This window comes from Mobula birostris, chromosome 3 (genome assembly GCF_030028105.1).
Source record: "Mobula birostris isolate sMobBir1 chromosome 3, sMobBir1.hap1, whole genome shotgun sequence".
NCBI classification, from domain to species: Eukaryota; Metazoa; Chordata; class Chondrichthyes; order Myliobatiformes; family Myliobatidae; genus Mobula; species Mobula birostris.
The window spans coordinates 3,703,905-3,717,534 of record NC_092372.1 but is presented as its reverse complement, the minus strand read 5'-3'; the positions used below and the strand labels follow the sequence as shown (position 1 = coordinate 3,717,534).

Below are 13,630 nucleotides of genomic sequence, written 5' to 3'. Positions count from 1 at the left end.
GTGTCTGCTACCCTCAACCTACTGCCCCAGCACACAACAGCAAACATGATAGCACTGGCCACCACAGACTCATAGAACATCCTCAGCATCGTCCGACAGATGTTAAAGGACCTCATTCTCCTCAGGAAATAGAGACGGCTCTGACCCTTCTTGTAGACAGCCTCAGTGTTCTTTGACCAGTCCAGTTTATTGTCAATTCGTATCCCCAGGTATTTGTAATCCTCCACCATTTCCACACTGACCCCCTGATATACTTAATCCAATATAGTTGATCCCCTCGTAGGCTCAATGACAACCGCTCTAAAAAGCCATCTCGTAGGCATTCAACAAAGTCACTCTCTTGAGATCCATTTCCAACCTGATTTTCCCAATCGACCTGCATGTTGAAATCCCCCATGACTATCATAACATTGCCCTTTTGACTCACCTTTTCTATTTCCTGTTGTAATCTGTGGTTCATGTCCCAACTACTACTGTGAGGCCTATATATAACTGACATCAGGGTCCTTTTACCCTGGCTGTTTCTTAACTCAACCCACAAGGATTCAACATCTTCCGATCCTATGTCACATCTTTCCACTGATTCGATGCCATTCTTTACCAGTAGAGCCACACCACCCCCTCTGCCTACCTTCCTGTCCCTCAGATATAATGTGTAACCTTGGACATTCAGCTCCCAACTACAACCATCCTTCAGCCACGATTCAATGATGGCCAGAACATCGTACCTGACAATCTGTAAAAGTGCAACAAGATCATCCACCTTATTTCTTATACACCGTGCATTGAGATATAACAGTTTGAGTACTGTGTTTGCTACCCTTTTTGATTCTGTGTCCCTAATGCACTGATACTCACCCTGCTGGCTGCAATTTGTCCTATCATCTGCCTGCCCTTCCTGACAGTCTGACTGCACGCTATCTTTGATTTTTTTACCATCTGTCCTATCCTGAGCCCCTTCAGTCCGGTTCCCACCCCCTGCCAAGTTAGTTTAAACCCTTCCCAACAGCTCTAACTAACTTATATATGTCTGCGATGGTGGATAGGGCTGGTGGCAGTGATATGTTGGGTAGTTTTGACTATTCACAGTCTGAAAGAACAAACTGAAGTCATGAATTAATGTAAGAGAATGGTAAAAGGAACAATAGGTGGCAGGCTAGGTAGAGCTGAGGAAGCAATGCAATTGTAACAGGACTAGGACAAATTGGAGGAATGGACAAAAAAGTGGAATACAGTGTTGGGAAATGTATGATACTGCATTTTGGTAAAAGGAACAATAGTGTGGACTATTATCTAAAGGGGGAGAAGGTTCAAACATCAGAGGTGTAGAGGGGCTTAGGAGCCTTTGTGCAAGACTCCCAGAAGGTTAATTCTGTGGAATGTAATGTTCCATTTATTTCAAGGGGAATAGAATATAAAAGCAAAGAGATAGTGCTGACCCTTTATAAGGCACAAGTCAGGCCACACTTGTCAACAGTTTTGGACCCCATATCTCAGAAAGAGTGTGTTGTCATTGGAGAGAGTGCAGAAGAGGTTTATGAGGATGATTCTGGGAATAAAGAGGTTAACATATGAGAAGCATTTGGCAGCTTTGGGCCTCAATTCACTGGAATTTAGGAGAATGCAAGGGGATCTCACTGAAGCCTACCAGTTGTTCAAAGGACTAGATAAGGTGATGTGGAAAGGATGTTTCCTATGGTGGGGGTATCCAGAACTAGAGGACACAGCCTCAAAATTGAGGGCCAACTTTTAAGATGGAGGAATTGTTTTAGTCGTAAATCTGTGACCTGCTCTCTCCCAGACTGCAGTGAAGGCCAAGTCCGTGGGTATATTTGAGGCAGATGTTGATCAAAGGATATGTTGAAAAGGCAGGTGTATGGGGTTGAGTGGGACCTGGGATTAGCCATGATGGAATGGCGGAGCAGACTCGATGGGCTGAATGGCCTGATTCTGCTCCTATGTCTTATGTATATAACATCAAGACGTTGATATCGGACTGTGTCAAACACTGGGGCTCAGGACAGTGTAGGTTACTGGCGCCATGGGTTTGGAAGAAACGTCATTCTATGTTGTTTGATGCTTTTTATTTTCCTCAGGGATATGACGGGGATCGGACCAGTGTTCACAGCTCTGCTAAAAGTCCATATGGTTCCTCTCTGAGCCTCCGGAATCTGAACAACTCTGCCCTCAGCAAGAAGGGCAAACGGAAAAGTATTCTTGAAGACACCATTGAGGAAGGCCCAAGTAAGGCCAGCTGTGGCTTTAATTTGTTTATCTTTATACAAACATGGAGGAGATTTCATAACTTCAGATAAGGCTTTAGTGACCCTCCGTTGTAAAGTGTGTGATACTCAGTAATAGCTGACACAAGCATCGCTGGAAGCTCTCTGTACTTTCTGTCTATCTTTATCTCTCTCTTCAATCCTCCCACTCTCTCTCCCCTCCCCCCTCTCTCCCCCCTCTCTCTCTCCCCCTCCCCCCTCCCCCTCTCTTCCCTCCCCCTCTCTCCCCTCTCCCTCTCTCCTCTCTCTCCCTCCCCCCTCCCCCCTCCCCCTCCCCCTCCCCCTCCCCCCCCTCTCCCCCCTCCCCCTCCCCCTCCCCCTCCCCCTCTCCCCCCTCCCCCCTACCCCTCTCTCTTCCCTACCCCTCTCTCTTCCCTCCCCCCCTCTCTTCCCTCCCCCTCTCTCCCCTCTCTCTCTCCCCTCTCTCTCTCCCCTCTCTCTCTCCCCTCTCTCTCCCCTCTCTCCCCTCTCTCCCCTCTCTCCCCTCCTCCTCTCTCCCCTCCTCCTCTCTCCCCTCCCCCTCTCTCCCCTCCCCCTCTGTCCCCTCCCCTCTCTGTCCCATCTCTCCCCTCTCTCTCCCCTCCCCCTCTCTCTACCCTCCCCCTCTCTCTCCCCTCCCCCCTCTTTCACCCTCCCCGTCCCCTCTCTCTCCCCTCCACCTCGCTCGCTCTCTCCCCTCCCTCTCTCTATTTCCCGTCCCCTCTCTCTCATCCCCCTCGCTTTCTCCCTCCCACCCTCTCTCCCCTACCCCATCCCTTTCTCTCCCCTCCCCCTCTCTCACCCCCCTCCCACTCTCTCACCCCCCTCCCACTCTCTCACCCCCCTCCCACTCTCTTTCTCTCCAATCCCCATCTCTCTCCCCTTCCCTCTCCCCTTCCCCTCTGTCTCACCTCCCCATTTGTCCCCTCCCCCCTCTCTCTCTCTCCCATCCCTCTCGCCCTCTCTCCCATTCCCCCGTCTCCCTTCCGCCATTCTCTCTCCCCCCTCAGTCTCTTCAAATCTCTCTCTCCCCATTCCCCCCTCTCTCTCACCCCTCCTCTCCTCCTCCCTCCTTCCCATTCCATCTCTCTCCTCCATCTCTCTCTTTCAACCACCTATCTCGTTCCTCTTTCTTTCTTCTCTCTCTCTCTCTCTCCTCCCTTTCCCTCTCTCTCACCTCTTCCTCCTGCTCTCTCCACTGACTGGTGGAGATGTACAGGGATGGGGAAGGTAAGAGATATAAAGGGAACACTCTGACTGGTGGAGATGTACAGGGATGGGGATGGTCAGAGATGTAAGGGAAACTCTGACTGGTGGAGATGTACAGGGATGGGGAAGGTCAGAGATATAAAGGAGACACTCTGACTGGTGGAGATATACAGGGATGGGGATGGTCAGAGATGTAAGGGAAACTCTAACTGGTAGAGATGTACAGGGATGGGGAAGGTCAGAGATGTAGGGGAAACTCTAACTGGTGGAGATGTACAGCAATGGAGATAGTCAGAGATGGATGGGAAAGCACCATAACTGGTGAGATAGACAGATTGTGGTGGACAGGAAAACACTTTGATTAGTGGAGATGGACTGGGATGGAGACAGTTGAAAATGGAGGGGGAACACTCTGACTGGTGGAGACAAATGGATGGAGATGGTCAGAGATGGACAGGAAAACAGCACAACCAGTGAGATGGATATGTATGGGGAAACACTTTGATTAGTGGAGATGGACTGGGATGAAGATAGGCGAAGGTGGAGGAGAAACACTCTGGTGCAAGTGGACATGGAAGGAGATGGTAGGTGATTGGGAAAATACTCTGACTGGTGGAGATGGGCAGGGATAGAGATGGTAGGAGATGAACAGTCCATCCATCTGACTGCTGAGATGGATGGGAAAATGCCCTAATTGGTGAGATGTACGGGGAAACACTCTGAATAGTGGAGGTGGATAAAATTGGGGATGGTAGGAGATGTATATGGATGGAGATGGGAGGAGATGGTGGGCGACAGGGAAACACTGATGGATGGAGATGGTGAGAGATGGGGGAAACACTGATGGATGGAGATGGTGAGAGATGGGGAAACTGATGGATGGAGATGGTGAGAGATGGAAACACTGATGGATGGAGATGGTGAGAGATGGGGAAACTGATGGATGGAGATGGTGAGAGATGGAAACACTGATGGATGGAGATGGTGGGAGATGGGGAAAACACTGATGAATGGAGATGGTGGGAGATGGGGAATCACTGATGGGTGGAGATGGACCAGGATGGAGATAGTCGGAAATTGATGGGAAAGCACTCTGGTGAAGATGGAGAGTGACAGAGATGGTGGGAGAATGGGAAAATCAATGATGGGTGGAGATGGACAGGGATGGTGATGGTGGGAGATGTACAAGAAAATAGTCTGACTGGTGAAAATAATGGTGAAAGTCAGGGATGCACTCAGGGAGATGGACGGGGTACACTCTGGTGAGATGGATAGGGATGGAGTTGGCTGGGAAAACACACTGATTGGTGGACATGGACAGGGATGGGGATGGTAGGAGATAGAACATAGAACATCGAATAGTACAGCACAGTACAGGCCCTTCATTTCACAATGTTGTGCCGGCCCTCAAACCCTGCCTCCCATATAAGCCCCCACCTTAAATTCCTCCATATACCTGTCTAGTAGTCTCTTAAATTTCACTAGTGTATCTGCCTCCACCACTGACTCAGGCAGTGCATTCCACGCACCAACCACTCTCTGAGTAAAAAACCTTCCTCTAATATCCCCCTTGAACTTCCCACCCCTTACCTTAAAGCCATGTCCTCTTGTATTGAGCGGCGGTGCCCTGAGGAAGAGGCGCTGGCTATCCACTCTATCTATTCCTCTTAAAATCTTGTACACCTCTATCATGTCTCCTCTCATCCTCCTTCTCTCCAAAGAGTAAAGCCCTAGCTCCCTTAATCTCTGATCATAATGCATACTCTCTAGACCAGGCAACATCCTGGTAAATCTCCTCTGTACCCCTTCCAATGCTTCCACATCCTTCCTATAGTGAGGTGACCAGAACTGGACACAGTACTCCAAGTGTGGCCTAACCAGGGTTTTATAGAGCTGCATCATTACCTCGCGACTCTTAAACTCTATCCCTTGACTTATGAAAGCTAACACCCCATAAGCTTTCTTAACTACCCTGTCTACCTGTGAGGCAACTTTCAGGGATCTGTGGACATGTACCCCCAGATTCCTCTGCTCCTCCACACTACCAAGTATCCTGCCATTTACTTTGTACTCTGCCTTGGAGTTTGTCCTTCCAAAGTGTACCACCTCACACTTCTCCGGGCTGAACTCCATCTGCCACTTCTCAGCCAACTTCTGCAACATATCAATGTCTCTCTGCAATCTTCGACAATCCTCTACACTATCTACAACACCACCAACCTTTGTGTCGTCTGCAAACTTGCCAACCCACCCTTCTACCCCAACATCCAGGTTTTTTGTAAAAATCACAAAAAGTAGAGGTCCCAGAACCGATCCTTGTGGGACACCACTAGTCACAACCCTCCAATCTGAATGTACTCCCTCCACCACGACCCTCTGCCTTTTGCAGGCAAGCCAATTCTGAATCCACCTGGCCAAACTTCCCTGGATCCCACGCCTTCTGACTTTCTGAATAAGCCTACCGTGTGGAACCTTGTCAAATGCCTTACTAAAATCCATGTAGATCACATCCACTGCACTACCCTCATCTATATGCCTGGTCACCTCCTCAAAGAACTCTATCAGGCTTGTTAGACATGATCTGCCCTTAGAGATGGACAGGAAAACAATGTCGGGTGGAGATTGTCAGAGATATATGGGCAAAAACTGGTGGAGATGGACAGTGATGGAGATGATGGGAGAAGGGGGAAAATATTGATGGGTGTTATGTATTGAGATGGTACAGGATAAACTGGAAATCTTTCTGGGGAGATGGACAGTGATAGTGATGGTCAGACATGGACAGGGATACACTCTATTTGAGGAGCTGGATAGGGATGGAGGTGGATGGGGAAACACTCTGACTGGTGTAGATGGCCAAGGGTAGACACGTTAGGAGTTGGGTTGGAAAAACGCTGATTGGTGAAGATGGATAACAATGGGAATGGTAGGAGACAGAGAAAACACTCTGGTTAGTGGAGTTGGTTGGAGAAGGATGGGAAAATACCCTGACTATTGAGATGGGTAAGATCATGAGATCATGAAATATAACAGCAGAAGTAGGCCATTCAGCCCAACGAGTCTGTTCCACCATTCAATCGTGGGCTGATTCAACTCTTCCAGTCATCCCCACTCCCCTGCCTTCTCCCCATACAGTTTGTTGCCCTGGCTAATCGAGAACCTATCTATCTCTGTCTTAAATACACCCACTGACTTGTCCTCCACAGCCACCTGTGCAACAAATTCCACAGAGTTATCACCCTCTGACTAAAGTAATTTCTCCGCATCTCTGTTCTAAATGGACGTCCTTCAATTCTGAAGTCATGCCCTCTTGTCCTAGACTCCCCATATAACTTCACAATATCTAATCTGTTCAGGCCTTTTAACATTTGGAATGTTTCAATGAGTTCCCCCCTCATTTTCCTGAGCTCCAGCTCCAATGTCAGTATATCCTATCCACAATAAGGAGCCCAAAACTGCACACAATACTCCAAGTGTGGTCTCACGAGTGCCTTATAGAGCCTCAACATCACATCCCTGCTCCTATACTCTATTCCTCTAGAAATGAATGCCAACATTGCATTTGCCTTCTTCACCACTGACTCAGCCTGGAGGTTAACCTTTAGGATATCCTGCATAAGTCCCTTTGCATCTCTGCATTTTGAATTCTCCCCCCATCTAAATAATAGTCCACCTGTTAATTTCTTCCACCAAAGAGCATGTTCATACACTTTCCAACATTGTATTTCATTTGCCACTTCTTTGCCCATTCCCCTAAACTACCTAAGTCTCTCTGCAGGTTCTCTGTTTCCTTAACACTACCCACTCCGCCACCTGTCTTTGTATCATCAGCAAATTTAGCCACAAATCCATTAATACTGTAGTCCAAATCATTGACATACATCGTAAAAAGCAGCGGTCCCAACACCGACCCCTGTGGAACTCCACTGGTAACCGGCAGCCAGCCAGAATAGGATCCCTTTATTCCCACTCTCTGCTTTCTGCCAATCAGCTAATGCTCCACCCATGCTAGTAACTTCCCTGTACAGGTGTCCCCCGCTTTTCGAACGTTTGCTCTATGAAACCTTACTGTTATGAAAGACCTACATTAGTTACCTGTTTTCACTAACAGAAGGTGTTTTCACTGTTACAAAAAAAGGCAGCGCGCGCCCCGAGCAGCCGCTCTCCCCGGATTCGGAACGGCATTCTCGCCAGCATTGCTTAAACACGTGCCTGTGAGCAGTCGTTTGCAAGATGAGTTCTAAGGTATCGGATAAACCTGAAAGAGCTCGTAAGGGTGTTACACTTAGCATAAAACTAGACATAATTAAGCATTTCGATGGTGGTGAACGAAGTAAGGTCAAAATGAGTTTGGCTTGTGGAAGTTGACGAAGATGATGTTGAAGAGGTTTTGGCATCCCATGACCAAGAACTGATAGATGAAGAGCTGATGCAATTGGAAGAGGAAAGGATAACAATCGAAACCGAATGCAGTAGTGAACGGACCGAAAGTGAAGTCGTCCAGGAACTGAATGTGAAGCAACTGTGTGAGATTTTCGCTGCAATGATAAAGGTCGACATTAATTTTGAAAGGGTACGTCGGTTTAGGGGATATTTGCAAGATGGTTTGAGTCCTTATAAAGAACTGTATGATCTAAAAATGCGCGAGGCTAAGCAGTCAAGCAAGCCTTCCACATCAGACACAGCAGACGACGAACCTCAACCTTCGACATCGAGGCAGGCAGTCATAGGAGAAGATGAGCTGCCTGTCCTGATGGAAACAGACGACACCCCAGTGTCCCACCACCCCAACCCCTGGGCTGCGGACAGATACCGATCCACGAAGAATGCAGCGGTTGCCGGGACGCACCCAACACATCTTTAAGAAAAAAAGCCGAAATAAACAAGCTAATTAATTAGGTGCCGCTTGGCATGTAATTGTCGGCCCAGATTAAAGCCGATTGCCGATTGCATCACCTCTGATCTGGGCCGACATTTATGTGCCGGGCGGCACCTAATTAATTAAAGTTGCTGGTGAACGCAGCAGGCCAGGCAGCATCTCTAGGAAGAGGTGCAGTCGACGTTTCAGGCCGAGACCCTCCGTCAGGACTAACTGAAGGAACTCTTCCTTCAGTTAGTCCTGACGAAGGGTCTCGGCCTGAAACGTCGACTGCACCTCTTCCTAGAGATGCTGCCTGGCCTGCTGCATTCACCAGCAACTTTTATGTGTGTTGCTTGAATTTCCAGCATCTACAGAATTCCTGTTGTTTACCTAATTAATTAGCATGTTTATTTCGGCTTTTCTCTTAAAGATGTGCTAGGTGCGTCCCGGCTACCGCTGTACCCCTGCACACTTCGCGGATCGGTATCGGTCGGTGGCCCGGAGGGTGGGGGTCACTGCACCATCCCAACCTCCGACGACTCAGCCTAACACACATCATCAGTGTGCTCGATGTCTTCCGGATTTCTGTACGTGATACTACAGTCTACATACATTATTTCTACTTTATATCGGCTGTGCATTTTTACATGTTATCTGGTATGATTTGGCAGCTTCATAGCTTAAAGGTTACTGCAGAGCGCTTGTGCCGTGTTTTTGCCGACGGCGCTTGCGTGAGATTTTCGCTACGGAGAACAGTGCGGCAATGATTGTGCAAAAGTATTTCTACTTTATTTTGGCTGTGTATTCATCATATCACTCCTGCTTTTACTACATGTTACTGTTATTTTAGGTTTTATGTTTTTTTGGCATGATTTGATAGGTTATTTCTGGGTCTGTGAACACTCACAAGTTTTTCCCATATAAATAAATGGTAATTGCTTCTTCGCTTTACGACATTCCGGCTTACAAACTGTTTCATAAGAACGCTTTACCTTCGGATGGCGGGGGAAACCTGTAATTCCATGGGCTCTTATCTTGCTAAGCAGCCTCATCTGTGGCACCTTGTTAAAGGCCTTCTGAAAATCCAAGCACACCACATCTACTGCCTCACCTTTGTCTACCCTGCTTGTAATTTCCTCAAAAAAAATTGCACTAGGTTAGTCAGGCTGGATTTTCCTTTCAGGAAACCATGCCGGCTTTGGCCTATCTTGTCATGTGTCTCCAAGTATTCCATAATCTCAACCCGAACTATCGATTCCAACAACTTAGAGATGTATAAGATGATGAGAGCCATTGATCGTGTGTATAGTCAGAGGCTTTTTCCCAGGGCTGAAACGGCTGCCACAAGAGGGCACAGGTTTAAGGTGCTTGGGAGCAGGTTCAGAGGAGATGTCAGAGGTAAGTTTTTTATGCAGAGAGTAGTAAGTGCGTGGACTGGACTGCTGACAACGGTGGTGGAGGCGGATACGATAGGGTCTTTTAAGAGACATTTAGATAGGTACATGGAGCTTAGTAAAATAGAGGGCTATGGGTAAGCCTAGTAATTTCTAAGGTAGGGACATGTTCGGCACAACTTTGTGGGCCGAAGGGCCTGTATTGTGCTGTAGGTTTTCTGTGTTCTATCCAAGGATACACATTGTATCGAAAGGACAGGCAGGAAGACAGAGGGAGCGGCATTGCTCTGTTGGGAAAAAATGAAATCAAATCATTAGAAAGAGCTGACGTACGGTTGGAAGGTGTGGAATCATTGTCATTAGAGCTAAGGAACTGCAAGGGTAAAAAAAACCTGATGGGAGTTGTATACAGACCCCCAAACAATAGTAAGGATATGGCCTACAAATTACAATGGGATGTAGAAAATGCATGCCAAAAGGGTAATGTTACAATAGTCACGGGGGATTTCAATATGTAGGTAAGTTGGGAAAATCAGGTTGCTGCTAGATTCCAGGAGGAGGAATTTCTAGAGTGCCTATGAGATGGAGCAGCTTGTGGTTGTGCCCACTGGGGGATCAGCTATTCTGGATTTGATGTTGTGCAATGAACCAGAATTGATTAGAGAGCTTAAGGGAAAAGAACCTTTAGGAGCCAGTGATCATAATGTGATCAAATTCACCCTGAAATTTGAGAAGGAGAAGCTAAAGTCAGATATTTCAGTATTACGGTGAAGTAAAGGGAATTACAAAGGCATGAGAGAGTAGATGGCCAGAAGTGATTGGAAAAGAACACTGGCAGGGATGATGGCAGAGCAGCAATGGCTGGAATTCCTGAAAGCATACCAGAAGGCACAGAACAGATACATCCCAAAGAGGAAGAAGTATTTTAAAGGAAAGATGACACAACTGTGATTAACAAAAGAAGTCAAAGCCAACATAAAATCAAGACAGAGCGCATATAATAGAGCAAAATTAGTGGGAAGTTCGAGGATTGGGAAGCTTTTAAAATCAACAGAAAGCAACTAAAAAAGTTAATAAGAAGGTAAAGATGGAAATGAAAGTACGCTATCCAATAATATTAAAGAGGATACCAAAAGCTTCTTCAGATACATAAAGTGTAAAAGGCAGACATGAGTGGATATGAGGCTACTGGAAACTGATGCTGGAGAGGTCGTAATTCGGGGACAAAGAAATGGCGGATGAACTGAACAAGTACTTTGCATCAGTCCTCACTGTGGAAGACACTAGCAGTACGGCGGAAGTTCCAGGTGTCAGGGGTCATGAAGAGTGTGAAGTTACATTACTAAAGAGAAGGTTCTTGGGAAACTGAAAGGTCTGAAGGTGGATAAGTCACCTGGACTGGATGGTGTACAGTATTCTGAAAGAGGTGGCTGAAGAGATTGTAGCGGCATTAATAATGGTATTTCAAGAACTGCTAGATTCTGGAATGGTTCTGGAAGACTGGAAGATTACAAATGTCACTCCACTCTTCAAGAAGGGAGAGCGGCAGATGAAAGGAAACTATAGGCCAGTAAATCTGACCTCAGCAGTTGGGAAGGTGTGGAGCTGATTATTAAGGATGAAATCTCAGGATACTTGAATGCACATGATAGAATAGGCCATAGTCAGCATGGTTTCCTCAAGGAAAGATCTTGCCTGACAAATCTTTGAAGAAATAACAAGCAGGATAGACAAAGGAGAATTAGTTGATGTTGTGTTCTTGGATTTTCAGAAATCCTTTGACAAGGTGCCACACAAGAGGCTGCTTAACAAGCTATGAGCCCATGGTATTACAGGAAATATTCTAGCATGAATAAAGCAGTGGTTGGTTGGCAGGTGGCAAAGAGTGGGAATAAAGGGAGTCTTTTCTGACTGACTGCTGGTGACTAGTGGTGTTCCACAGGAGTATGTGTTGAGACCAGTTTTTTTACATTATATGTCAATGATTTGGATGATGGAATTGATGGCTTTGTTGCAAAGTTTGCAGACGATATGAAAATAGGTGGAGGGGCAAGAAGTTTTGAGGAAGTGGTGAGGCTACGTAAGGATTTTGATGGATAAGGAGAGTAGGCAAAGAAATGGCAGATGAAATATAGTATCAGGAAGTGTGTGGTCATGCACCTTGGCAAAAGAAATGAAAAGGTTGATTATTTTCTAAACGGAGAGAAAATACAAAAAAAACTGAGGTACAAACGGACTTGGGAGTGCTTGTGCAGGATTCCCTAAAGCTTAATTTGTAGCTTGAGACTTTGGTGAGGAAGGCAAATGCAATGTTTGCACTCATTCCAAGAGGACTAGAATATAAAAGCAAGAATGTAATTTTGAAACTTTATAAAGTACTGGTGAGGCCTCACTTGGAGTAATGTGAGCAGTTTTGAGCCCCTTATCTTAGAAAGAATGTACTGAAACTGCAGCGGGTTCAAAGGAAGTTCAGGAAAATGATACCAGGATTGAATGACTTGTCATATGAAGAGCATTTGATGGTTGTGGACTTGTATTCAGTAGAATTCAGAAGAGTGAGGGGTGACCTCATTGAAACCTATTGAATGGTGAAAGGCCTCGATAGAGTGGATGTAGCGAGGATGGTTTCTCTGGTGGGAGATTCTAAGACCAGAGGTCACAACCTCAGAATAGAGGGGCATCCTTTTAGAATAGAGATGAGGAGGAATTTCTTTAGCGATGAGTGGTGAATCTGTGGAATTCTTTGGCACAGACATCTGTGGAGGCCAAGCCTTCATGTATATTTAAGGCAGAGGTTGATAGGTTCTTGACTGGTCAGAGCACGAAGGGATACAGGGAGAAGGCAGGATGTTATGTCCTTGGACATTCAGCTCCCAGTGGCAGCCATCCTTTAGCCAAGTTTCAGAGATGGCCACAATGTCATACTTGCCAATCTGTAGCTGAGTTTCAAGTTCGTCGATTTTAATTCTTATGCTGCGTGCATTCAAATATAACACTTTCAGTCCGGTATTTGTTGCTTTCTATTGTAAATCAACCCACTGGCTGTGATTATGCCTCATCTCCTGCCTGTCCTTTCTATCATCTCTGTTGCACACTATCTTTGATTTATTTCTGTTTTCCCTTTCCTCAGCCCTATCACTCCGTTTCCCATCCCCCTGCCAAATTAGTTTAAACCCTCCCGAACTGCTCTTTTAAACATCCATGTGAGGATAAGGATGGAGATGGATGGGAAAACACTGTCACTAGTACTAATGGACTGGGATGGAAATGGCGGGAGATATACAGGAAAACACTTAGACTGATGAACAGAAATGGAGATGGTAGGAGATGTACGGGAAAACAGTCTGACTGGTAGAAATGGACAGTGATGGTAATAGTTGGAGGTGGATAGCTTGTTGTTGAGCCCACTAGGGGATCAGCTGTGCTGGATTGGGTGTTGTGCAATGATCCAGAGGTGATAAGAGAGCTCAAGGTTAAGGAACCCTTAGGGAACAGTGATCACAATATGATTGAGTTCACTTTGAAATTTGAAAATGAGAAATTAAAATTCAATGTGTCGATATTTCAGTGGAATAAAGGAAATGGCATGAGAGGGGAACTGGCCAAAGTTGACTGGAAAGGGACACTAGCAGGAAAGACAGCAGAGCAGCAATGGCTGGAGTTTCTGTGAAAAATGAGAGAAGTGCAAGACAAATATATTCCAAATAAGAAGAAATTTTCAAAGGGAAGAAGGGCACTACCGTGGCTGACAAGTGAAGTCAGAGCCACAGTAAAAGCAAAAAAGAGAGCATACAAGCAACACAAAGCTAGCGGCAAGAGAAAGGATTGGGAAGCTTTTAAAAACTTGCAAAAGGAAACTAAGAAGGTCATTAGGAAGGAAAAGATGAATTATGAAAGGAAGCTGG

General features: G+C 46.3%; 1 protein-coding gene across 1 annotated transcript in view; it reads left to right on the top strand.

The window, feature by feature from the left end:
• The window catches only part of LOC140194870 (lipoxygenase homology domain-containing protein 1-like), a 351,891-nt gene that overhangs the window by 294,856 nt on the left and 43,405 nt on the right, over positions 1-13,630 (top strand). Inside the window, exon 37 of the mRNA XM_072252157.1 lies at positions 2,097-2,244. Within this exon, the coding sequence (XP_072108258.1) occupies positions 2,097-2,244 (148 nt within the window). The remainder of the gene's footprint in view (positions 1-2,096; positions 2,245-13,630) is intronic.